The sequence below is a fragment of the Salmo salar genome, chromosome 12 (genome assembly GCF_965601325.2).
Source record: "Salmo salar chromosome 12, fSalSal1, whole genome shotgun sequence".
NCBI lineage: Eukaryota > Metazoa > Chordata > Actinopteri > Salmoniformes > Salmonidae > Salmo > Salmo salar.
Window position 1 is genome coordinate 56,792,679 of NC_138302.1, and position 27,865 is coordinate 56,820,543.

Consider the following 27,865-nt stretch of genomic DNA (forward strand, 5'->3'; position numbering starts at 1 on the left):
AAAAGATTAGGATTACACCTAGCCTATCAGCAGGGAAAGTGGACCAACATGAAATTGTAATCCCTCCCCTCAGATCTCCACAAATGCATAGGGGACAGGGGCTATATGGTTCAATTTGCGATTGATAGATGTTTCTCTCTGACTTCACTGCTGTTCTACTGAACACATCCCAGTGATGAGATAATAAATGGAATTGAAATGAAGCAAAATACAATATCATGTTAAACTGGCTACTCTACCTTTAAATTAGATTATTACACGGGAAGTGACAATGATGGAGCAGTGTTTATACTTTAATTGATGAATTTACATTGTTGATTAACAAACAAACTAAGTGAATCACAGTTGTTTTTATTATGGTCAACCTATAATTAAAAATGACGATCTCATTGTGAGGCGACACACATGTTTCAGTAGGCAAAAGTAGCAGTCAGACAGGCAGACATACAGACAGTCGATACAGTGGCAGCTGTTTTCCTCTGCCCAGGTTGGATTTCAGCATGATTGATATTTGTCAGGTACAAGCAAACGGCCCCTCATTTATCTGGCCATCTGCCAATCAATCATTCAGTCAGGACAGCCTCTTACTGGTGTGACATCACAGGTGTCTCAGGATTGAGTTAGCAGCTAATGTTAAAGAGATAGCGAACCAGAATAGAATTAACAACTCCCACTTTCCATCCTTCCTTTCCCCACCCCTCACGCTCATCTCTGTCTTTGATTTGCTTTATAAAATGAATATTTTCTCTTTCCCTTTCCTCCCTCACCCTCCCTACCACCGTCTTTGTAGACCTATCCCTGCCTCCCTCTCTGCAGAGCCCCTCCATGGCCCCCTCCATGTCCCCTCAATGCCCCCCTCAGTGGCTCCCGATAGGCAGGCGAGGCAGGCAGATGTAGGAGGAGGCGTACAGGTTGATGTTGACAGGGTTTCCATCCAGTCTGATGTCCTCCAGGGAGCGTCGTATGTAGTTACGGTCGTGGCTGTTACAGAATGTGTCCACATGAAGATTCTGGATGTTGTTGTTCTGGTGGGGAGAGGAGAGGAGGTTATGTGTTACTTTGATGAGGAAATTAAACTGGATGAAGCAGAGACATGATGGCAGACGTCATTAGATTAATTCATTAAATCTGGAGAGTCAATTTCTCATTACGTCACTGCTCCAATTTGACTCTGTGCCCGTTGTGAATCCATGACTACAGAGGAGAGGAGAGAGAAACCAGGTCGTCACTATCTGACCAAGTTGCAATGTCGGAAGCTCCTCCTAGTTCTACAATTTCTCTTTTTAAATTCTGATTTTAAACCTAACTCTAACTCTAACCCAAACCTTAACCACATTGTTAACCTTATGCCTGCCTAAATTAAGACCAAACAGCAAATTTTTGTTTTCAGAAATGATTATGACTTTGCAGCTTGGCCATTTAGTGGGAATCGAAAAGGGAGGTTATACTGGGTCTGAAACAGTATGGGGGACAGCCTGAGGATTGCTGTAGAGCTGTGTGGAGTGAAAGTTAGTCTCCTCTATTTTCAGCCCTCAGAGAATACTAGGTTTGAGACCGTGTCTGCAGAAATGTGTACGCTAGTCTGGTTGTGCTGGGTGTGGGGAGTCCCACAGGAAAAAATATTGAAGTATACAGTAGTGGTACTACCATATTTATATATTATTGTATTCACTCTAGTGTTTTCGCACAGTGTTTTTGTACAAAAACACTAAAGTGAATACTGTAGTATTTCATTTAGTGCTTTTACGGATATGACTAGTATACTGTAGTGTTTACTGTGGTATTTTTTGCAGACATTACTGTAGTATTTACAGTAGTATTTTTGCAGACATTATTGCAGTATACTGTAGGACAGTGTACTGTAGTATTTACTATAGTGTTTATCTATATTTCTTTGCTGTTTTTGGGGCTTTGTCCTTGAGTGAAACCTACTGGACAAATACGAAAATACTAAATTGTCCATAACCTGTAAGGAGGTAGGATTGGGAACTGAACGGCTGCTCCATCCTGTAATCTGTAGGTAGGTAGGACTAGAGTCTGATTGGATAGCTCAAAGCTTCTGCTCTTTTCTGTCCATTTCATGTCATGGGATGAGAGGAGGAGGCAAGGCAGGCAGGCAGGGGCAAGGAGGGCGTGGTTGACTGAAGGCTTGGTATTAAGGGTGGATTGAGGTGCGGGGGGTGCAGGAGTGCACATTTTGCAGGTGTTTTTTTAACAGTATGGCCTTTTCTTAGTTATTCTCTATGGATTGACCCTGTGACCTCAGTGTCAGGATTGTGTTGTTCTTTTTGTTTCCATTAACCTGTTAGGGCTAGGGGGCAGTATTTTCACGGCTGGATAAAAAAGTGTACCCGATTTAATCTGGTTACTAATCCTACCCAGTAACTAGAATATGCATATACTTATTATATATGGATAGAAAACACTCTAAAGTTTGTAAGCAGGAATCAGGAGGATATAATTATGGTCTGATTTGCCAAATGGAGGGTGAGGGAGCTTTTTATGCATCTCTGTGTGGAGTATAGGTGGTCCAGAGTTCTTTTCCCTCTGGTTGCACATTTAACACATTGATAGAAATTAACCTCTCTAGGGTAGGTGGTACCAAATCCTCCCACCTACGTAACAGCCAATGTAATCCTGTGGCGCGTTATTCAAAAACCTCAAAAATGCAAAAACTTCAATTTTTCAAAAATATGACTATTTTACACTATTTTAAAGACAAGACTCTCGTTAATCTAACCACACTGTCCGATTTCAAAAAGGCTTTACAACGAAAGCAAAACATTAGATTATGTCAGCAGAGTACCCAGCCAGAAATAATCAGACACCCATTTTTCAAGCTAGCATATCCTGTTAGGGCTAGGGGGCAGCATTTGCACGTCTGGATAAAAAAAATGTACCCGATTTAATCTGGTTACTAATCCTACCCAGTAACTAGAATATGCATATACTTATTATATATGGATAGAAAACACTCTAAAGTTTCTAAAACTGTTTGAATGGTGTCTGTGAGTATAACAGAACTCATTTGGCAGGCAAAACCCTGAGACAGATTCTGACAGGAAGTGGATACCTGATGTGTTGTATTACCTTTAAACCTATGCCATTGAAAAACACAGGGGCTGAGGAATATTTTGGCACTTCCTATTGCTTCCACTAGATGTCACCAGCCTTTACAAAGTGTTTTGAGTCTTTTACAGTGAGATCTGACCGAACAAGAGCCTTGGAACGATGATTGCCCATTAGACACCTGGCGCGCTAGGTCATGCTGGGTACCCTCGTTCCAATACGTTTTAAAAGAGTTTGCATTCGTCCGCCTTGAATTTTATTCATGTTCTGGTTAAAAAAGGCCCGAATGATTTATGCTATACAACGTTTGACATGTTTGAACGAACGTAAATATATTTTTTCCCCTCGTTCATGAAGTGAAGTCCGGCGGGCTTAGATCATGTGCTAACAAGACGGAGATTTTTGGACATAAATGATGAGCTTTTTTGAACAAAACTACATTCGTTATGGACCTGTGATACCTGGAAGTGACATCTGATGAAGAGAATCAAAGGTAATGGATTATTTACATAGTATTTTCGATTTTAGATCTCCCCAACATGGCGGCTAGTCTGTATCGCAACGCGTATTTTTCTGGGCGCAGTGCTCAGATTATTACAGTAAGGTTATTTTTAAATCTGGCAAGTTGATTGCGTTCAAGAGATGTAAATCTATAATTCTTTAAATGACAATATAATATTTTACCAATGTTTTCTAATTTTAATTATTTAATTTGTGGTGCTGACTTGAATGCCGGTTATTGGAGGGAAACGATTTCCTAAACATCAACGCCACAGTAAAACGCTGTTTTTGGATATAAATATGAACTTGATAGAACTAAAAATGCATGCATTGTCTAACATAATGTCCTAGGAGTGTCATCTGTTGGAGATTGTAAAAGGTTAGTGCATAATTTTAGCTGATTTTAGGGTTTTGGTGACGCCTGTCTTTGAATTGGCACAACATTACACACAACTCTTGTAAATGTACTGTCCTAACATACTCTAAATTTATGCTTTCGCCGTAAAACCTTTTTGAAATCGGAAAACGTGGTTAGATTAAGGAGATGTTTATCTTTCAAAGGGTGTAAAATAGTTTGAAAAATTTGAATTTTGACATTTATTTGGATTCAAATTTGCCGCTCTTGAAATGCACCTGCTGTTGATGGAGTGCACCACGGGTGGGACGCTTGCGTCCCACCTAGCCCATAGAGGTTAAGACTCTTTATTTTCTACCAGAAGATGTGTGGGTTGGAGTCTTTACCAAGCTGTTTCTAGAATGTATTTATTTATGATTTGGTGTGGGGGGGGGGATCTGGTCTTGATGTATTTTCTCCTTAATTATCTTTGGACAAGGTGAGGTGGGAGTTGTTGTTTTGGTAACCTGATGGTAGTTACAGAGATGGTATCCTCCCAGGCCTGGATAATGACATTCCCCAGCCTCTCCACCAGCTGATACAGCATCTGTTTTTTGTTGTTGTGACTGAAATGTTTTCTATGTTGCTTGGTCTATACTTGTCATGTAAGCTTCTCACTCATGGGTGGCACAAATTGGGAAATGGGCAGGGGAATGGGCAGGGTATATGCTAATGAAATATTAGCATATCTGTAGCCATGAAGTTCTTTGAAAGGCTGGTCATGGGTCACATCAACACCATTATCACAGAAACCCTAGACCCACAACAATTTGCATACCGCCCCAACAGATCCTCAGATGATGGAATCTACATTGCACTCTGCCCTTTCCCACCTGGACAAAAGGAACACCTATGGGAGAATGCTGTTCATTGACTACAGCTCAGCGTTCAACACCACAGTGCCCCCAAAGCTCATCAATAAGCTAAGGACCCAGGGACTACACACCTCCCTCTGCAACTGGATCCTGGACTTCCTGATGGGCCGCCCCCAGGTGGTAAGGGTAGGTAACAACACATCCGCCACGCTGATCCTCAACACAGGGGCCCCTCAGGGGTGCGTGCTCAGTCCCCTCCTTTACTCCCTGTTTACTCATGACTGCACGGCCAGGCACGACTCCAACACCATCATTAAATTTGCCGATGACTCAACAGTGGTAGGCCTGATCACGACAACGACGAGACAGCCTATAGGGAGGAGGTCAGAGACCTGGCCGTGTGGTGCCAGGTCAACAACCTCTCCCTTAACATGATCAAGACAAAGGAGATGATTGTGGACTAGAGGAAAAAGAGGACCAAGCACGCCCCCATTCTCGTCGACGGAGATGCAGTGGAGCAGGTTGAGAGCTTCAAGTTCCTTGGTGTCCACGTCACCAACAAAGTAACATGGTCCAGACACACCAAGACAGTTGTGAAGAGGGCACAACAAAACCTATTCCCCCTCAGGAGACTGAAAAAAGTTGGCATGGGTCCTCAGATACTCAAAAGGTTCTACAGCTGCACCATCGAGAGCATCCTGAGAGGTTGCATCATTGCCTGGGATGGGAACTGCTCAGCTTCCGACCGCAAGGCACTACAGAGGGTAGTGCGAACGGCCCAGTACATCCCTTGGGCCAAGCTTCTTGCCATCCAGGACCTCTATATCAGGCGGTGTCAGAGGAAGGCCTTATAAAAATTGTCAAAGACTCCAGCCACGCTAGTCATAAAGTGTTCTCTCTGCTACCGCACGGCAATAGGTACCTGAGCACCAAGTCTAGGTCCAAGAGGCTTCTAAACAGTTTCTACCCCCAAGCCATAAGACTCCTGAACATCTAATCAAATGGTTACCCAGATTATTTGCATTGCCCCCACCCCTCTTTACACCGCTGCTACTCTCTGTTGTTGTCATCTATGCATAGTCACTTCAATAACTCAACCTACATGTACATACTACCTCAACTATCTGGTGCCCCCACACATTGACTCTGTACCGGTACCCCGGTGCTATTGTTGTCTTACTGCTGCTCTTTAATTACTTGTTACTTTTAGCTCTTATTCTTGTCTGTATTTTTTAAACTGCATTGTTGGTTGGGGGCTCGTAAGTAATTATTTCACTGTAAGGTCTAAACCTGTTGTATTCGGCGCATGTGACTAATACAATTTGATTTGTAGTATAGTATCCTACAAAATACTACAACATTCTATAGTAAGCACTACACAATCGAGGGATACTACAGTGTGGAGTATAGTATTCTACAAAATGCTATAGCAAGTACTACACGTGATCGAGGGATTCTTTTTTTGTTGTTGAGGATTTTAAAGTATACTCGAGTTCACTACAAAATGCTATATAATGATATAGTAAGTACTATAATATTCTATAGTAACCTGTAGTATTTTTTATGTGGGGTGTGTGAGGTGAATGAGCGGTGTGTGTGAGATGCATGAGGAGTGTATGAGAGGTGTATGTGGTGTGTGTGAGCTGTATGAGGGGTGTGAGTGAGGTTTATGAGGAGTATGAGCGGTGTGTGAGGTATGTGAGGTGTATGAGGGGTGTGTGTACATGCATGTTGATACCTGCAGGTGTAGTACTCGGAGGCTCTCAGGTAGTGGGACGGGGATGTAGTCCAGCTTGTTATCAGACAGATACAGGAACTCGAGCAGGCTCATCTCCTGTTTAGGCCAGATGGAGTAAAACAACAATGTAAAACATCAATAAAAGCCACCAGAGGGAGCTCCATCTCTATTCAGTCAAGAGAAACTGTATCCTACAACACTGCTTCAGCTACTTGGTATTTACTGTTCAATGATGTTGTAAAAAGGATTGCCTTCTGGCATTTACTTCAAAGAATTCATACAAATTATAGCTAGAGTGTGTGTGCGTGTGAATGTCTTTATGTATGTGCGTGCAAATGTGTGTGTGTGTGTGTGTGTGTGTGTGTGTGCACACCTTAAACCCATCTGTGTGTAGTCCATTGCTGATCAGTCTGTTGTTGCGCACATCGATGTATCTGAGGGTGGGTGGGAGCTCTGGCAACGCCTGCAGGTTGTTATCAGCCAATAGGATGTCCTGGAGCTGTGGTAGGGGGCGGAATGCATCTTCATCCACCCCAGAGATCTGGTTCCCTGTTAAGTCGATGCTCTTCAGCTTGTCTGGAACGCACAGACCAGGGGGTTGAGGTGAACATATACTGTATCACAGACAGTGTTGGTAGGTTACGTTCTAAATGTAATCTGATATAGTTACTAGTATACAGTTACTAGTTACCTGTTCAAAATTGTAATCAGTAATGTCATTTTTGGATTACCCATACTCGGTAACATAATCTGATTACTTTCTGTTACTTTTGGATTACTTGCATTATGCCCCCCACACACATGCCCACCTCCTTCCTTGACTTTTCCTAAGTCTATTTAACAAATGTATGTTTTAATTTCGACATCACAAACAGAATCTGTGTTATAAGCAGTTTTAAAGAGGACATTGTTTTCCCTGAGTGCCAAAAAATGACTTTTTCAAATCCTACAGAGTCACATGCAGGTAAGAAGTTTTGATTTCTGTATATTTGATTTGTACATATTCTATCAGAAAGATAAGAGGATGAGGTTTCCAAAATACTTGCCAACTCTCAAAAGTGAAGAGATGAGCTCTATTTCAAAATATCACTGTTTCCAAGAATAACCACTGTTCTCACTCCACACATGTCAAAAGACAGCCTACAGCAGGGGTACTCAGCTCTTACCCTACGAGGTCCAGAGCCTAATTAGCTTAATACAAAAATCTCCATAGAAATCTGTCAAATTAACCTTTTCACATGTGTTCCAAATATCTCTAACGGTCGCCGCAGCTTGAGTTGTTTTATTCACATGTTTTATGCACATGTCAGAATTCCAAAATGTGTCTTTGGCAAATGACAGGTGTGGCAAGGAGTGGAATGTTAGCTAAAAAGACTCGTATCCAGACTAACATGATATCTCTTAATAGTCAAATGAATCCGCCACATTAATATCTCATTATGTATACAGGTTAAAATGTTAATTGCATCATGTTTACACTTTTGGATGTGTGCCCACAGTTAAGTTGTGAGCCTCCACACTTAAGTTGAAGTATTAAATGTTTTATCGCCATTGTGGAACAAATTGTTTTCACCTTGGGAACTATTCATCTCCCTGTAACGGCCGTCGTTAAAGGTAGTAGACCAAGGCGCAGCGTGGTTAGTGCTCATCTTGTATTTATTAAACAGAGAACACTATAAACAAAAACGACAGCCCACAGTTCTGTCAGGTTAGACAACTAAACAGAAATGAACCACGCACAAACACAATGAAAAACAAACCTACTTAAATATGGTCTCTAATCAGAGGCAACGAGATTCAGCTGCCTCCAATTAGAGACCAACCCCAAACAAATCCAACATAGAAATAGATACCCTAGCATAAACATAGAAATAGAAGAACATAGAACATAACCCCAAAACACACAGAAAAACACCCCCTGCCACGTCCTGACCAAACTACAATAACAAATAACCCCTTTTACTGGTCAGGACGTGACAGTACCCCCCCCCAAAAAAAGGTGCAGACCCCGAAATGCACCACAAACAAAAAAAAAAACACAAAAACAACCCCAAACTTAAAGGGAGGGAAGGGAGGGTGGCCACTGTCAACGACGGTTCTTGTGCGACACCCCCCCCCCCTTCCCAATCCTCCCCCCTACGGAGGTGGCTCAGGAGCAGGATGCAGACCCCACTTTATTTTAAGAGTGTGAAATGTCAGAATAATAGTAGAGAGAATGATTTATTTCAGCTTTTATTTCTTTCATCACATTCCCAGTGGGTCAGAAGTTTACATACACTAATTAGTATTTGGTAGCATTGCCTTTAAATTGTTTAACTTGGGTCAAATATTTCAGGTAGCCTTCCACAAGCGTCCCACAACAAATTTGGTGAATTTTGGCCCATTCCTCCTGACAGAACTGGTGTAACTGAGTCAGGTTTGTAGGCCTCCTTGCTCACACACACTTTTTCAGTTCTGCCCATATATTTTCTATGGGATTGAGGTCAGGACTTTGTGATGGACACTCCAATACCTTGACTTTGTTGTCCTTAAGCTATTTTGCCACAACTTTGGAAGTATGCTTGGGGGCATTGTCCATTTGGAAGACCCATTTGCGACCAAGCTGTAACTTCCTGACTGATATCTTGAGATGTTGCGTCAATATATCCACATAATTTTCCGTCCTCATGATGCCATCTATTTTGTGAAGTGCACCAGTCCCTCCTGCAGCAAAGCACTCCCACAACATGATGCTGCCACCCCCGTTTATTATCGTTGGTTGATGCGGAAAGAAAACAAGCATGGCAGCGCGCACAAACTACCCATCATAGGATAATTTTTGATTTCTAGAACGTGTTTTACTCAATTATTTCGATCAATACTTTTCCCCCCCACTGTAAGTCATCTTTACAATAATTTACAGTGTGTACATGTTCCTTATCGGTTAAACTACTATCTTACATGTATTGAATTGCTGGCTATGGAGAGGGTGGAGAACAAAGTGCTGCTGGATGTGTATGATACAGTCCCCCTCCAAAACAAACCATATTTGGTTAGAAGAGACCCTACTGATTATTTCCCACACACTTTAGCTGAGACAGGTAAACATCTCTAACAAGCCAATATGTACAGTGAGGGAAAAAAAGTATTTGATCCCCTGCTGATTTTGTACGTTTGCCCACTGACAAAGAAATGATCAGTCTATAATTTTAATGGTAGGTTTATTTGAACAGTGAGAGACAGTATAACAACAAAAATATCCCGAAAAACGCATGTAAAAAATGTTATACATAGACAGTATGGTATCCCGGGAAGTCTACCCTGGGGGTTGGTGATAGAGGAGAGGTACATGCCGCGACGTTGGCACCTTCTGCTGGGAGTACACGGGCTGGACACCCCAACGCGGATGGCTCCAAGTAGAGGTAATTAGGGGAGAGTGCCAATCAGCTGTGCAGGTCACATAAAGGGAGCACCATGGCACACCGCGAGGAGGGACAGAGAGACAGACACGGAGCAGAACCTGAGAAGAAGGACCGAGCCAAACCCAAGTTATTTTGTTATGTTTATTTTGTTGCCTAGTAAAGTCGTGTTTTCTGACTAGAACCAATTTGGACAGACGTAGAATGACAAATACAGACATAGACAGACGTAGATAGATGTATTGGAAGACAGACACATTCCTCTAAGAGGTTTGTTCACAGCAAATCTCTCCCCCTCCAGCTGGCAGGGCTGACCTAAATACACTCTTGCCTTAGCTGTTTGCTGTTTCACCCTTTCGTGCCTGGTGCCAAAGCATTAAATCAAGGCTGAGATCTTGGGGTTGAATTGACTATACATTTGAAACATAATTGCTTAAGGACACCTATGGCTGATTTTATGGCTCAGGGTCCCATATACCAGTTACTGAGGCCTGCTTTACGGTGACCTCTGGCCTGAGAGAGGGTACCTAGAGGCCAAATTCCAATAGGGAATAAATATTGGAAAATATAATTATTAACACTACAAGCCAATTTGTATCCCATGTACAGTCCATTGGTGGCTATGGAGGGGGTGGAGAATTAAGTGCTGCTGGTTATATACGACACAGTCCCTCTCCAAAACGACACATGTTTGGTCAGTAGAGACCCTACTGAGTATTTTCCACCCCACTTTAGCTGAGACAGGTAGAACATTTCTCTCTCTACAGTCCAATATTCTGAACATCCGTGTGGACCTACACTGATTGTACAAAACATTAAGAAAATCTGCTTCGATGACACAGACTGACTAGGGGATTGCAGGTGAAGGCTATGACCCCTTATTGATGTCACTTGTTAAATCCACTTAAATCAGTATATATGAAGTGGAGGAGACAGGTTAAAGAAAGATGTTTAAGCCTTGAGACATGGGTTGTGTATGGGTGCCATTGGTGTGTGAATGGGCAAGATAAAATATTTAAGTGCATTTGAACGGGGTATGGTAGTAGGCGTCAGACGCACCAGTTTGTGTCAAGAACTGCAACGCTGCTGGGTTTTTCACACTCAACTGTTTCCCGCGTGTATCAAGTAATTGTCCACCACCCAAAGGATATCCAGCCGACTTGACTGAACTGTGGGAAGTATTGAAGTCAACATGGGCCAAACGAACATGACATCATCAAGTCATCCCTTTAAAGCCTGTGGGGAATATAAAACGCCGTACCATGAAATGCAATGGCACAACCAAAGAAAGCTTTTTCTAGACTGAAATATAGGTGCTATGGTCAGAGGTCGAGAACAACCAAAATATAGTATTTTATTTGGCTCGCTCAGTTGTGACTTGACAAGACAAAATTAAAAACATAGCTATAAAGAGAGGACCATTAGGACAAGTTGCTTTACATTTGGCAAATATACTTAAAATGAGTAGGCAACACTTGTCACTAAGCCATCCATTGTAAACAGCTCCCTCCTGTAGTCGTATAGGCAAACATTTCCGTTCTTAGGCCAAATTGCTATTCTGCAGAATGAACGAGTCATGCGTTCCACCTGGCCACCACATTCAGCAGTGTATTTTGCACATCACATAACCTATCACCTGCATATTAAGTGAGTGGAAGCGTTTTCTGTTCACATATTATAACTTGTTTTGGGATGGTGCTTTTATGGAGATGTGGGTGCCATCTATTGATCCATTTATATATATTGGAATTGATTGACGCAACCTGGACACAGGGGGAGACCTATCATAGTAAATGTAAATCCAAGACACGCCAATTAGAAGTTATGTTTTGTATTGGTATGTATTCATTTGAGGATGTTACAAATTCGAATTAACACAACGTATGATATGTAATGAATTCCAATTTGTTGTGGCTAACGTTAGCTAGGTGGCTAATGCTAATGTTAGCTAGGTTCTAACGTTAGCTAAGCTAGGGTTAGCATTAGGGGTTAAGGTGAAGATTAGGGTTAGGAGTTAGGTTAAATGGTTAAGGTTTGGGGAAGGGTTAGTTAACATGCTAAGTTGTTGAAAAGTAGCTAAAAAGTAGTAAATCGTTGCAAGTTGTTAATTAGCTAAAATGGTCCATGATGAGATTCAAACAGGCAACCTTTGAGACGATTGCGTTATACAGTCGTGGGCAAAAGTTTTGAGAATGACACAAATATTAATTTTCACAAAGTCTGCTGCCTCATTTTGTATGATGGCAATTTGCACATACTCCAGAATGTTATGAAGAGTGATCAGATGAATTGGAATTAATTGCAAAGTCCCTCTTTGCCATGCAAATGAATTGAATCCCCCAAAAACATTTCCACAGCATTTCAGCCCTGTCACAAAAGGACCAGCTGACATCATGTCAGTGATTCTCTCGTTAACACAGGTGTGAGTGTTAACGAGGACAAGGCTGGAGATCACTCTGTCATGCTGATTGAGTTCGAATAACAGACTGGAGGTGTGGCAGGCAGGTGTGAGGCGAAAACTTTTGGAGGATGGCCTGGTGTCAAGAAGGGCAGCAAAGAAGCCACTTCTCTCCAGGAAAAACATCAGGGACAGACTGATATTCTGCAAAAGGTACAGGGATTGGACTGCTGAGGACTGGGGTAAAGTCATTTTCTCTGAATCCCCTTTCCGATTGTTTGGGGCATCTGGAAAAAAGCTTGTCCGGAGAAGACAAGGTGAGCGCTACCATCAGTCCTGTGTCATGCCAACAGTAAAGCATCCTGAGACCATTCATGTGTGGGGTTGCTTCTCAGCCAAGGGAGTGGGCTCACTCACAATTTTTCCTAAGAACACAGCCATGAATAAAGAATGGTACCAGCACATCCTCCGAGAGCAACTTCTCCCAACCATCCAGGAACAGTTTGGTGACAAACAATGCCTTTTCCAGCATGATGGAGCACCTTGCCATTAGGAAAAAGTGATAACTAAGTGGCTCGGTGACCAAACATCGATATGTTGGGTCCATGGCCAGGAAACTCCCCAGACCTTAATCCCATTGAGAACTTGTGGTCAATCCTCAAGAGGCAGGTGGACAAGCAAAAACCCACAAATGCTGACAAACTCCAAGCATTGATTACGCAAGAATGGGCTGCCATCAGTCAGGATATGGCCCAGAAGTTAATTGACAGCATGCCAGGGCGGATTTCAGAGGTCTTGAAAAAGAAGGGTCAACAAACACTGCAAATATTGACTCTTTGCATTAACTTCATGTAACTGTCAATAAAAGCCTTTGACACTTATGAAATGTTTTAGTATTCGGGGTATTCATAGTAACATCTGACAAAAATATCTAAAGACACTGAAGCAGCAAACTTTGTGGAAATTCATATTTGTGTCATTCTCAAAACTTTTGGCCACGACTGTATACCCAGCCATCCACCCTGACTAACCACCCTACTTTAGTTTTGCTTTAAGTAACCTTCTGTCTTATGTAACTAAACCAAAGGTAACATCATACTAACTTGAGTGTCATAAATGTACATTTACTATGTTAAGTCTAGTCTATGAGACTAGGCAGATTGATGGCAAAGAAACCTCTCTTCACTTCAACCTGTTTTGCGATGGTCTATGGAAATTGTATGTAACTGTTCATTTTGCTGATGATTGCATCCAAAACATCGGCTCATGGAGGGCTGTGAAATACCCATCGTCAAGTTCCAGTTGAAAAGTGCCCGTTGCCAAAAACCTGAGGGTGAATATAGCACTTGGATGTGCACCGGAATGGCATGCATGTTTGTCTTTCTAAAGTAGGTTTTAAATCCTCGCAAAAAGATTGGTTTTGGGAAACGATATCTCATGAGCCAATCCCACCTTTCTCTAAAACAGGCTCTCTGCGAAATGCAACATGTGCAAAATCTTCCAACAGAGAAAGATCAGCCATCTCTCATTCAATGTCCCATTATCTCAGTCTTCTATAATATTTTAACAATAAATTCACTTTCACAAGTTTCTCTAATTTAACAAATTACTGTACTTAACATGGATTATTATTGAAAAATGTAAAATGATTTAATTATTACTGTCACAATTTCACACATTCAACATACATTTTCCCCATTCACTAGGCTATGCTTGACAAGCTGTTCCCCTATTCCACCACTTGGCACTGTGCGTCATGATAATGGCTGTGAGTCATTTATGCACACGCTCAAGCAAACATTCATATTGATAGATCTCACACGTTGCGTGTAAATGATCCCATTCATGGTATCTCTCAGCTATAGAACAGACACTTCAGAACAAACTTCCTTTTGATTTTCTTTGGGACTATCTGTTCTGCTATGTTTGTATGGACTAATAGCAGTAAGGCCAATAAAAATGTTCATCAAATATTTTTTATACAGTGCATTTGGAAAGTATTCAGAGCCCTTGACTTTTTCCACATTCTGTTACGTTACTGCCTTATTCTAAAATATATTCAATTGTTTTTCCCCCTCATCAATCTACACACAACACCCCATAATGACAAAGAAAAACAGGTATTTTTATGTTTTTAATGTTCGCACATTTATAACAACCCCCCCCCGAAAATATCACATTTACATAAGTATTCAGACCCTTTACTCAGTACTTTTCAGAAGCACCTTTGGTAGCGATTACAGCCTTGAGTCTTCTTGGGTATGACACTACAAGCTTGGCACACCTGTATTTGGGGAGTTTCTCCCATTCTTCTCTGCAGATCCTCTCAAGCGCTGTCAGGTTGGATGGGAAGCGTCGCTGAACAACTATTTTCAGGGCTCTCCAGAGCTGTTCGATCGGCTTCAAGTCCGGGCTCTGGTTGGGCCACTCAAGGACATTCAGCCACTTGTCCCGAAGACACTCCTGTGTTGTCTTGGCTGTGTGCTTAAGGGTTGTTGTCTTGTTGGAAGGTGAACCTTCGTCCCAGTCTGAGGTCCTGAGCACTCTGGAGAAGGTTTTCATCAAGGATCTCTCTGTACTTTCTGATCTGCTCTGTTCACCTTTCCCTCGATCCTGACTAGTCTCACAGACCCTGCCATTGAAAAACATCCCCACAGCATGATGCTTCCACCACCATGCTTCACCTTAGGGATGGTGCCAGTTTTCCTCCACACGTAACGCTTGGCATACAGGCCAAAGAGTTCAATCTTGGATTCATCAGACCAGAGAATCTTGTTTCTCATTGTCTGAGAGTCCTTAATGTTCCTTTTGGCAAACTCCAAGGGGGCTGTCATGTACCTTTTACTGAGGAGTGGCTTCCATCTGGCCACTACCATAAAGGCCTGATTGGTGGAGTGCTGCAGACGTTGTCTTCTGGAAGGTTCTCCCATCTCCACAGAGGAACTCTGGAGCTCTGCCAGAGTGACCATCGGGTTCTTGGTCACCTCCCTGACCAAGGCCCTTCTAAGGCCCTTCTCCCCGATTTCTCAGTTTGGCCTGGTGGGTAGCTCTGGGTAGAGTCTTGGTGGTTCCTAACATCTTCCATTTAAGAATGACGGATGCCACTGTGTTCTTGGGGACCTTCAATGCTGAAGAAATGTTGTTGTACCCTTCCCCAGATCTGTGCCACTACAGAATCCTGTCTCGGATCTCTAATGACAATTCCTTCCACCTCATGGCTTGGTTTTTGCTCTGACATGCACTGTCAACTGTGGGACTTTATATAGACAGCTGTGTGCCTTTCCAAATCATGTCCAATTAATTAAATTAAAAGGAAGTTGTAGAAACATTTCAAGGATGATCAATGGAAACAGGATGCACCTGTGCTCAACTTATTTCGAGTCTCATGTCAGGGGGTCTGAATACTTATGTAGATAAATTATTTCTGTTTTTATTTGTAATAAATCTGTTTGCGCTTTGTCATTATGGGGTATTGTGTGTAGATTAATGAGGTAAACAATTTATTTAATTTTGTTTTAGTATTAGGCTGTCACGTAACACAATTTTGAAAAAGGGAAGGGGTCTGAATACTTTCCGAATGCACTGTACATAAAAAAAGATCTAAATTAAGTAGCAAAATTATCCTTGGTATGACCTTCCTAAAACAATTCCATATAGCTAAGTATAACCCCCCCCCCCCCCCCCCTTAGACTGTAATGGGTTAATTTTACAGAAAGTGTCCCTCTCAAAAGAAAATGCATCAATGTCTCCGCCACCACTACTGACCACATCGTAAACTATAGCATGCACTGTGTCAAAGGTGCACTGGGTAGAGACGGATTCCTGCTCTTTCAAATCTAAATCAAACTTTGTGCCATCCTTTAGAAATGTGCCCGAAGTGCCATACTTGTGTCCAAACTTACTAGTAGCATCAGTGCAAAGGGTGAGCTTATTCAAAGCATCCTCCAGATGTTGCATTGAAACCTGTTATGCCTCCAAAACCTTGTACATTCAGAATATTGGACCTGGTCACTTGTCAACCTGTCACCCACCAAGTTTTGGCAAAACAACCTTGACAACTTGTGATGCTTTTACTGAAATAACACTCATGGTAGTGATAAAATCCATACAAACCTCCCTAACAGCATCTGTGTAACAGCTTCAGCCTCGTCTATCCTTCCTTGTACAGCCTGTCTCTCTCCTCCCTGAGGCGCTCACACTCCTTTTCCAGGTTCCTCCTACCACCAAGTTCCCTAACTCCTCTACAACAGAGTCTGTCTCCCGAGCACTTTCCAACACAGCGACACTGTCATCTTCATCACAATCTCCTACAAAAAAAGTATATCCTGACTCTAGCATCTTTTAGGAAGATGAAACACTCTCTTATCAAAATCCCCCTGTTTCATTCCAGCTAAACGTTTCCTGTTTGCTTTCATTCAATGTAGACATCAATCCACTGATAAATCGCGGAGAGTTACTGTCATCAGCAATGTAAGGCCCAAGATCAAAGTTCTGCTGCAGCACAACTTATTGCATGACTGACTGTGGGACAGTCACCCGAGCCCGGTTCCTTATCTCCAGCATAATGCCATTAGTCAACTGGTCAACACCAAACTTGCATGACCCTTAAATAGACAAATAAAACTCAATTGCAAAATCCTGACTTCCCCTACCGTCCATACTACAACTGCTGCTGTGTCTCCTCCTCCCCACAGGCCGAAGTGACAATTATCCCTGGCAGTGCATTAGTTTAGCTGGGCACATTGAGCACCTCATTGGCTAAAATACAGACAATCAGATCATAAAAGCCAGTGCTATAGACATGTAAACACAGACAACCCACTACTCTCTTCAAACACACACCTGGCAGTTATTTGGGGAAAATGTTAAACAAAATATAGCTGTGAGCAGCAAGGACCAGGGTCCACAGGATGACAGAAAGGACACAAGAAGTGTAGGATAACAAAACAAGCACTCTATCATGTATGAACTATCTTCTAATATGTACAATCAGTGAAAGCATTACTATGTGTACCTGTCTATACCACAAGGATGACGCAAGTGAAGTTTAGTCTAGTGCTGTAGGTTGATTATTTTTGAATGCAGCAGGTAATCATTCTTAAAGTCAATACCATACGCTACCTGGGACGGTAGCGTCCCACCTGGCCAACATCCAGTGAAATTGCAGAGTGCGAAATTCAAAAATACTCAATTCAAATATTTAACATTCTTAAAGATATGTGTTATACATCGAATTAAAGCTTAACTTCTAGTTAATCCAGCCGCCGTGTCAGATTTCAAAAGGGCTTTACGGCGAAAGCAAACCATGCGATTATCTGAGGACAGCGCCCCGCATACAATGATATAGAATGATGCACTGAGTTTAAATACAATCTGGAATGAATCTGACTTATGGTTCATCGGTATTGGAAAACATACCCAATTGTCATACTTAAGTAAAAGTAAAGATACCTTAATAGAAAAGGACTCAAGTAAAAGTGAAAGTCATCCAGTAAAATACTATTTCAGTAAAAGTCTAAAAGTTTTTGGTTTTAAATATACTTAAGTTTCAAAACTAAATGCAATTGCTAAAATACACTTAAGTATCAAAAGTAAAAGTATAAATCATTTCAAATTCCATATATTAAGCAAACCAGACAGAACTATTTTATAACAAAAAAAGAATTATGGGTAGCCAGGGGCACACTCCATCCCTCAGACATTAATATACTAATGAAGCATTTGTGTTTAGTGAGTGCGCCGGATCAGAGGCAATAGGGACGACCAGTGTTGTTCTCTTGATAAGTGTGTGAATTTGACCATTTTCCTGTCCTGCCAAGCATTCAAAATGTAACGACTACTTTTGGGTGTCAGTAAAAAGTGCATTATTTTCTTTAGAAATGTAGTGAAGCAAAAGTAAAAGTTGTCAAAAACATAAATAGTCAAGTAAAGTACACATACCACAAAAAACTACTTAAGTAGTACTTTAAAGTATTTTTACTTAGGTACTTTACACCACTGTGGTTCATGAAGAGAAGATGATTGCATATGGTTTTGAGCATTAGCATTACACATGCAAAGAATGAGTTGTTAATAGTTTCCTTGTTATTTTTGTTCTTGTTATCAATACCAAATTCAGTATGGTCCATCTTTTACATGGAAAAAATATTGGAGATAATATACGAGAATTACTTGAAACAAATAAACGTTCTGAAACATCAAAGATACCAGGCCTGGTCTTCATAACACATTTTGAAAAGACGTTTGATAAAGTATGACTATAATTGATATATAAATGTCTGAATTACTTTAATTTTGGTGAATCTCTTCTGCATTGGGTTAAAGTTATGTACAGCAACCCCATATGTAAAATAGTAAAATAGTAAAAAATTGTAAAATAGTTACTTCTCAGAAAGTATTGAGCTTTTAAGAGGAGTAAAACAGGGCTGTCCATTGTCTCCATATCTATTTATAATGATCATTGAAATGCTAGCTATTAAAATTAGATCCAGCAACAACATCAAGGGGTTAGAAATCCAGGGATAAAAGTGTCAATGTATGCTGATGACTCAAGTTTTTTTTAAAGTCTGCAATCTGGATCCCTGCAGTCTCATTGAAGATTTTGATCACTTTTCTAGCCTCTCTGGACTAAAACCCAATTATACCGTATTAAGTGTTTACACTACCTTGTGGTTTACCAATAAAATGGGCGTATGGTGAAGTAGACATATTTGGTATTCACATCTCAAAAAATATTTATTAATTTACCACAATCAATATCAATAAAAAGTTTGCAAAAATTGATACGATTCTGCAACCATGCAGAGGTATTTACTTGTCTATTTGTTGAAAAATCACATTGATTAACTCTTTGGTCTGATCAGAGTTTACTTACTTACTAACGGCGCTGCCTACTCCAGACGACTAGTTTTTTAAATCATATGAGCAAAAAATATTTCATTTTATTTGGAATCCTAAGCCAGACAAAATTAAACGTGCCTAATTATATGATGAATATGAATTTGGGAGACAAAAATTATTAAATATTAAAGATTTAAACATGTCACTAAAAGCTTCACTCATTCCTAACCCAAAATGGTTCTCCAGTAGATTATGAAGAAAGGCTCATTCTTTTTGCCTTTATACAGACTTCTCATTTCCGACAAATTGAAAATAAAATTTTGTTTAAAGTTTCGCCCTTTCTTAATAAACAAGTCATACAAAGCTGGTTACAATTTCCACACAGTCCCGTGTGGCTCAGTTGGTAGAGCATGGTGTTTGCAACGCCAGGTTTGTGGGTTCAATTCCCACGGGGGACCAGTACGGGGGAAAAAAATGTATGAAATGTATGCATTCACTACTGTAAGTCGTGCTGGATAAGAGCGTCTACTAAAATGTAAATTTCAGTTTTATCATCCAGAAATGTTATGGTTAAACTCAAATACTGATTAATAAAAAAAACATTCTTTATGTAAAAAAGTAAAACAATTGTCTTATGTTAATTAATTAAATTACGAATAGAAACGGTGGAGTTATGTCACATCTGCAGCAATCGGAAATATATGGGAATGTCCGCTCAATCCAAACTTACAAACAACTGATTGCAGCAATACCACAAAAATAGAGGAGGCAAGTGGAAAAGGGAGAGGTAGGGTACTTGTTTGCCTGCCATATATTAAAGATACAAATTGGCTGAAAGGAATTGGCATAAATAGAAAAATATACCAGTTTAATTTGAGGACAAAATGTTGACAGCTGAGCCTAACAGGTTGCAAAATAAATGGGAAAAGATTTTCGATTACCGATTCCATAGCACATGGTTTATGAACTGGTACAAAAACAACACTTGATTCAAAACTTTGAGTTTTTCAATTTAAATTATTATATAAAATTCTTGCAACCAACAGAATGCCATATATATGGGGCATACAACAATCTCAGGTGTGTAGAATCAGAATCACAAGATAATTTATTCTGGTATTTACTCTATGTAGCTTGTTTCTGATCACAGGTTCAGTAATGGTTCAAAAACAACAACATGCACTTCAAATTAACCTTACAAATAGCAGTTTTGGGTGATTTGGAAAACCAAAGTCAGTCAAAAAAATAATATAATAATACTCTTAGGAAAGGTTTTCATCTTTAGCTCATAATCTGTGATTAGAAAGGTAAAAATATTATGTAAAACATCACAGCACAATTGAAAAATATATGGCACATGGAAATCAAACGAGGGTGGTCTATGGTGATAGGTGGGTGGGCTGAGAGTGAGTGGCTGAGGGTTGGGATTAAAGATGTTATGATTGGTAATGCATTATTGTTATGTGACTGCTTTATATTAAAGTACCATGTATGTAAAATGTAAATGTAATATGTAATATGTAAAATGTATATTTAAAATATATGTACACTACCGGTCAAAAGTTTTAGAACACCTACTCATTCAAGGATTTTCTTTATTTTACTATTTTCTACATTGTATGACATACCACACTTCAAGTGCAGTCACAAAAACCATCAAGCGCTATGATGAAACTGGCTCTCATGAGGACCACCACAGGAATGGAATACCCAGAGTTACCTCTACTGCATAGGATAAGTTCATTCGAGTTACCTGCCTCAGAAATTGCAGCCCAAATAAATGCTTCAAACAGTTCAAGTAACAGACACATCTCAACATTAACTGTTCAGAGGAGACTGCGTGAAACAGGCCTTTGTGGTTGAATTGCTGCAAAGAAACCACTACTAAAGGACACCAATAAGAAAAAGAGACTTGCTTGGGCCAAGAAACACGAGCAATGGACATTAGACCGGTGGAAATTTGTCCTATTGTCTGGAGTCCAAATTGGAGGTTTTTGGTTCCAAACGCCATGTCTTTGTGAGATGCGGTGTGGGTGAACGGATGATCTCCGCATGTGTATTTCCCACCATAAAGCATGGAGGAGGAGGGGTGATGGTGTGGGAGTGCTTTGCTGGTGACACTGTCTGTGATTTATTTAGAATTTAAGGCACACTTAACCAGCATGGCTACCACAGAATTCTGCATCAATATGCCATCCCATCTGGTTTGGGCTTAGTGGGACTATCATTTGTTTTTCAACAGGGCAATCACCCAAAACACCTCCAGGCTGTGTAAGGGATATTTTACCAAGAAGGAGAGTGATGGAGTTCTGCATCAGAAGACCTGCCCTCCACAATCCCCTGATCTCAGCCAAATTGAGATGGTTTGGGATGAATCGGACCGCAGAATGAAGGAAAAAGCAGCCAACAAGTGCTCAGCATATGTGGGAAATCCTTCAAGACTGTTGGAAAAGCATTCCAGGTGAAGCTGGCTGAGAGAATGCCAAGAATGTGCAAAGCTGTCATCAAGGCAAAGGGTGGCTATTTGAAGATTCTCAAATATAAAATATATTTTGATTTGTTTAACACATTTTTGTTTTTATTCAAAGTAAACTGCCTGCTACTCAGGCCCAGAAGCTAGGATATGCATATAATTGGTAGATTTGGATAGAAAACACTCTAAAGTTTCTAAAACTGTTAACATAATATCTGTGAGTATAACAGAACTTATTTGTCAGGCAAAACCCCGAGGACAAACCATCCAGGATTTTTTTTTTTAGTGTTCACCGTATTTTCAATTGGTTTTCTATGGGAATCTAGATTTCTGAGGCACCTGCTTGCAGTTCCTATGGCTTCCACTAGATGTCAACAGTCTTTAGAAATTGGTTGATGTTTTTCTTTTGAGTAATGAAGAAGTAGCCCTTTCCTTTTTGGGTGTGGAGCCAAGTGGACTGTTTTGTTTGGGGCGCGCGACCTGTAGCTCGCTCCACTTTCATTTTATCCACTATTGAACACAGTATATTCCGTCTTAAATTTTATTGATTATTTACGTTTTAAAATACCTAAAGTTGGATTAGGAAAGTTGTTTGAAATTTTTGGACAAAGTTTACAGGTAATTTATTAGATCATTTGTAGTCATGTTGGGCGAGTTGGTGCTTTCTGAATCAAACGCGCCAAATAAATGGACATTTTGGGGATATAACGATGGAATTTATCAAACAAAAGGACCATTTGTGATGTTTATGGGACATTTTGGAGTGCCAACAGAAGAAGATCTTCAAAGGTAAGGCATGAATTGTATCGTTTCTGAGTTTTGTGTCACGCCTGGCGGGTTGAAATATGATTGTCATGTGTTTGTATGGTGGGGTGCTGTCCTCAGATGATCGCATGGTTTGCTTTCGCCGTAAAGCCTTTTTGAAATCTGACATGGTGGCTGGATTAACAAGAAGTTAAGCTTTATTTTGGTGTATTGCACTTGTGATTGTATGAAAGTTAAATATTTCTAATAATTTAATTTGAATTTCGCGCTCTGCAATTTCACCGGAAATTCTGCTAGCGGAACGTCCAGCTGTAACAGGTTTTAAAGGGGCAGTGTTGTATTTTGAGACTGTCTTCAATAAGCTAAGCAGCCAATAGGGAGAGGGTAGCATAATGTGTCTGATTCTCTGTGATAATGGTATGGGAATAATAATGAGTTTTATTTTGTAAAGTGGTTTCTTGCATCAAACAACACAACATTTTCAGTCACTGCCATGAAGGACAAGTGGATAAACAGGTTATTGTCAAGTCGTGCATGTTTTTTTCAAAGGTATCATGGATTGTAGGCCTACATTGAACACCACACCTTTACTGCTACTGTAGGCTGAATGATAGAATAGCTATTTCTATGTTCAAATGTTATGAGATGCATTTTTATCCATTGTTTTTTATGGTAGGCCACTCTGGTAGGTCTACATTATGATTAAATAGCCGCAGCAGCCCGTGTAATCACCCTCACTACTTGCAGGGTGAGGTGAACTACTGTTTCACACAGAGAAGGGGGTGAGGTGAACATATACTGTATTGTCAGTTATTATTATTTTGGCCCTATCTAGCCCCATTATTATTGGTCTCTAAAGGGGGGAATTATGTTTTGCAGCCAGTAGTGTGTGTGTACGCCTGTGTGTGTGTGTGCATGCCTCTGTGCCTGTGTGTGTGCGTGTGCCTGCATATATCTTACTGAGGTTGATGAAGTCAGTGTTCTTGACGTGTCTGATACTGTTGAAGCGTCCATAGAAGTGTGTGGTATCTTTAGGCAGTGGAGGAATCTGCTCCAGGTTAGCATCATCACAATACACACTTCCACTGATGCACACACACAGCAAACATGTAGGCATACCTGCACAGAGACAGAGAGAACATTACACACACACACTCCCACTGGTAAGCATGCATGACTGTAAGTCACTTTGGACAGACAGGGCCTGTTTGGCCCTGTCCGGGGGTATCATCGGATGGGGCCACAGTGTCTTCTGATCCCTCCTGTCTCAGCCTCCAGTATTTATGCTGCAGTAGTTTATGTGTTGGGGGGCTAGGGTCAGTCTGTTACATCTGGAGTATTTCTCTTGTCTTATCCGGTGTCCTGTGTGTATTTAAATATGCTCTCTCTAATTCTCTCTTTCTCTCTTTCTGTCTTTCTCTCGGAGGACCTGAGCCCTAGGACCATGCCTCAGGACTACCTGGTATGATGACTCCTTGCTGTCCCCAGTCCACCTGGCCGTGCTGCTGCTCCAGTTTCAACTGTTCTGCCTGCGGCTATGGAACCCTGACCTGTTCACCGGACGTGCTTGTTGCACCCTCGACAACTACTATGATTATTATTATTTGACCATGCTGGTCATTTATGAACATTTTAACATTTTAACATTTTGACCATGTTCTGTTTTAATATCCACCCTGCACAGCCAGAAGAGGACTGGCCACCCCTCATAGCCTGGTTCCTCTCTAGGTTTCTTCCTAGGTTTTTGGCCTTTCTAGGGAGTTTTTCCTAGGGAGTTTTTCCTAGCCACCGTGCTTCTTTCACATGCTTTGCTTGCTGTTTGGGGTTTTAGGCTGGGTTTCTGTACAGCACTTTGAGAATATCAGCTGATGTACGAAGGGCTATATAAAAATAAATTTGATTTGATTGATTTGATTTGATTAATATTATTTATAAATATTATTAATACTATTACTACCCATATTATTACACTCTTGCTCTTTTGCACCCCAGTATCTTTACTTGCACATCATCATCTGCACATCTATCACTCCGGGGATGTTGTTCACCCCTAGGGCCTATTTATTGCCTACCTCCCTACTCTTCTACATTTGCACACACTGTAAATAGATTTTTCGATTTTTCTTTCCTTTTGTGTACATTTGTTTATGTGTACACACTCTGTGTTGTAGTTTTTGTCGCACTGCTTTGCTTTATCTTGGCCAGGTCACAGTTGTAAATGAGAACGTGTTCTCAACTGGCCTACCTGGTTAAATAAAGGTTAAATAAAAAAATAAAAAAATAAAAATTAAGGTGTCTGCTTAGTGGCATACTATTATTATTATTATTATTATACACACAGCAGACATGTAGGCATACCTGCACAGGTAGAGATTACATTTTGTGCATGCACACACACACACGCGCTCACGCACGCACACACACACACACGCGCTCACGCATGCACACACACACGCGCTCACACACACACACACACACACACACACACACACACACACACACACACACACACACACACACACACACACACACACACACACACACACACACACACACACGTGCGGCTCACCCAGGCCAGTGTCGGGTCCAAACAGGCCTGGTCCTTTGAAGTCCAGAGTTACTGGAGCCAGGGGAGGGGTCGGCCTGGGGGACAGTGTCATCTCCTCCTCATACTCAGGAGGGGGCATGTTGGCTGGGGGAGGGGTCTCAGGAGCAGGGGGGGCCACTGTCCCCACCTCGATCTGCTCTCACAGAGAAGAGTACGTTAGTAGATTGACCAATTCACCTCTCTCAACCACTCTCTCTCGTTTCCCTTCTTCCACTACCATCATTCCTTTCCTCTCACACCCATTCCTATCGCCCATATTGTCCACTCTTACTTTTCTTCTCTCTTTATCTTGCCTCTCCTCTCTTGTTCCTTCCTCTTCTTTCTCACCCTCTGCTAGTCTCTCCTCTCTCCTCCTCTCCTTCTCACCTCTTGGTCTAGGTCTTCATAGTCATAGTTTTCTCCATTGAGGTCCAAGTTTTCCCAGTCTGTCTCTCCATTCATATCAAAGTCAACCAGGTCATATGGCTGTTCGTCTGGCTCCGCCCCCCCCTGAGGGGCACACACACTGGGGCAGGGGCCTAGTAGAGTCAAGGCAAAGGCCACAACCACACACAGCACCACCATTCTCAGGCTACACATGGAACTACCTGTGATAAGAGATTGTCAGTCAAAGGGTTAAATTCAGTAGGCTCTGGTTAGTGTTAATGCTAGCATCTAAAATCCACCAAATCGTCTTACGAAATCCACCAAATCGATCTTACAGCACTTGGTTTCAATTCATATCACAACCGTATCACCTCTTAGTATGATCAGTTGTGATAAAGTGAATATTGTATATGAATTCTGTATGGTTGCAATCTGTGACAGTAACCTGGTAGATTTTTTGGTTAGTAAACCCCATCTTCATTGTAATTGATCAATATTTTACAGGCTCTTCTATTTTGTTTTTAACAAGGGCATTAGTCCAATGTTTGCATGACTTCTACGGTCCACCTCTCCCTACCACCTCCGGCCTGTCTAGCCTAAGTACAGCTGGAGATGTCTTTGTTCACACACACGCACACACAGACACAGATGCACACAACTCCAGATGTCCACTGTCTCAGACACAACCACCTCCAAGGGCAAATCAAATGCAACTGAATATTTCAAACGATGTACAGTCTTAGGTCAGATCTCCACATTTCCCTGTTCTCCTAATATGACCCTGTATGTTTTGGTGTTTGTTTCTGCACCTCAGATCTGACCTCAGATCAGACCTAAGGTTGCCCAGGGGTCACATCTAGGATCCCTGTTGCTTTGGAACCAAGGGAGTATTGTTGAGTTGTTGGTAAGAATGCAGATGGAATGTTTGCTCTGAAAGCAGACATGAGTGTGTGAGTCTGGCCTTGGGTTTGTCTGGTGCCAACAGAACTTAACAGGGAGAGGTGGACCCTAGAGGTCATGCAAACATTGGACTAATGCCCTTGTTTAAAACAAAATAGAAGAGCCTGTAAATACACAACAGGATTATGCACCAGATGTTATATTATTTGATGACCAATAAGGTCTATTGAATAGAATATTGAGATGACTGATATTATCAACAAACTGAGTGCAAATACTGTACTAGTCAAGCCACAGCTACTGAAACAGCAGGAATGAGTTTCAAGGGATGTCAATTGAATGACTTAAACATGTGCATAAATAGGAATTACATTGTACGTAATGAGTCAGCAAAATCACAATAACGTTGTTGCCAATCAGAGAAATATCCAAATCACACTCTGGGACATGACACTAACAAAAGTGGAATTACATCACTTTATGAACATGTGTATCGATTGACATCACCAGCTTATTGTATTAGTCCCTTAATAAAACCAAACCCCATTGGCCCATTGAGTCATTCTCTAGTGACAGTGGGGTTTAGCAGCACAAGAGTATGCTTAGAGAGAAAATCAATTTCCAAATACACTGTGTAGTAGTCATGAAATAGAACTTACCAGTGTCAGGAGTTACCTAATCCCCTTTTTATCCTCTCTCTTCTCCTGTTTTCTCCTTTAGAGTGCTGTTCTAGCAGGGTTAACTAATCCCCCTCTCCTCGTCTCTCCTCTATTGTCCTCTCCTTTAGAGTGCTGGTCTAGCAGGGTTAGCCAGTGGAGGAATGGACCCCTGTTGTCCAGTTGGCTGGTGAGGGACGTGGCCAAAATAATGGGTCATTATTAGGAGAGGAACATGGGAGGGGGGAGAAAAGAGTGCTTTTGAGGGAAGGCAAGGTCATTTAGGTCAACATGTACTCAGCTGTTACTAATCCCCCCCCACCCCCACACACACACATACACACGCTCACACATGCACACATTCCTACTTCTCCCAGATCCCTCCTCTAGTCTTTTTGAAGGCCTGATTACTCTAGCTGACAGACCAATATAATGTTCGAATAACACAAGGACTATATGGTTTATATGAAAAATTCCAGAACAATCAAAAACATTCACCTTCTATCCAGCTTTGTCCAATTTACGTCAACAAAGAAGGCACCATATGGGAGTTAAGGTTAGGGTTAGAGTTTTGATAGGATTCTTGGACTAACTTTGCAATAGGAGATGCTCTACCTTGGCTGGAATCGGCTGGGATCTAACCTGGAACTCCACATCCAAGCCTTTTCACCAGTTACAGTGCCTTCAGAAAGTATTCACACCCCTTGACTTTTTCAACATTTGGTTGTGTTACAGCCTGAATTTAAAATTGATGAAATTAATATTTTGTGCAACTGCCTTACACACAATAACCCATAATGTCAAAGTGCAATTATGTTTTTATAAACTTTTACAAATTAATAAAAATTGAAAAGCTGAAATGTCTTGAGTCAATAAGTATCGAACCCCTTTGTTATGACAAGCCTAAATCATTTCAGGAGTAAAAATGACCTTAACAAGTCACA

The 27,865-nt window shown here is 41.1% G+C and overlaps 1 protein-coding gene across 3 annotated transcripts; it reads right to left on the reverse strand.

Moving 5' to 3' along the window:
- Window positions 1–277: 277 nt before the first annotated feature.
- Window positions 278–27,150, reverse strand: optc (opticin). Of its 3 annotated transcripts, none has more exons than XM_014131829.3 (7): window positions 26,925–27,146; window positions 25,366–25,517; window positions 24,961–25,132; window positions 23,352–23,510; window positions 6,891–7,093; window positions 6,518–6,613; window positions 278–1,025 (listed from the first exon to the last, which is right to left on the reverse strand). In XM_014131829.3, the coding sequence occupies exons 2-7, from the start codon at window positions 25,438–25,440 to the stop codon at window positions 858–860; spliced, it is 873 nt and encodes a 290-aa protein (XP_013987304.1). In that variant the 5' UTR covers window positions 25,441–25,517; window positions 26,925–27,146; the 3' UTR covers window positions 278–857. The 3 variants fall into 3 exon arrangements, with proteins under 3 accessions (XP_013987304.1, XP_013987303.1, XP_013987305.1); XM_014131828.3 differs by having other exon boundaries at window positions 25,366–25,586; window positions 26,925–27,144; XM_014131830.3 differs by lacking the exon at window positions 23,352–23,510 and having other exon boundaries at window positions 25,366–25,586; window positions 26,925–27,150.
- Window positions 27,151–27,865: the final 715 nt, after the last annotated feature.

Bases quoted from the DNA above. Each gene is read 5' to 3' on its own strand.
- optc (XM_014131828.3), bottom strand. From the start codon at position 25,578: ATGTGTAGCCTGAGAATGGTGGTGCTGTGTGTGGTTGTGGCCTTTGCC. The intron at 25,133-25,365 runs GTGAGAAGGAGA...CTGTGAGAGCAG, and splicing joins ATGAAGACCTAGACCAAGAG to ATCGAGGTGGGGACAGTGGC. The intron at 7,094-23,351 runs GTAAGATATATG...TGTGCGTTCCAG, and splicing joins CACTGACTTCATCAACCTCA to ACAAGCTGAAGAGCATCGAC.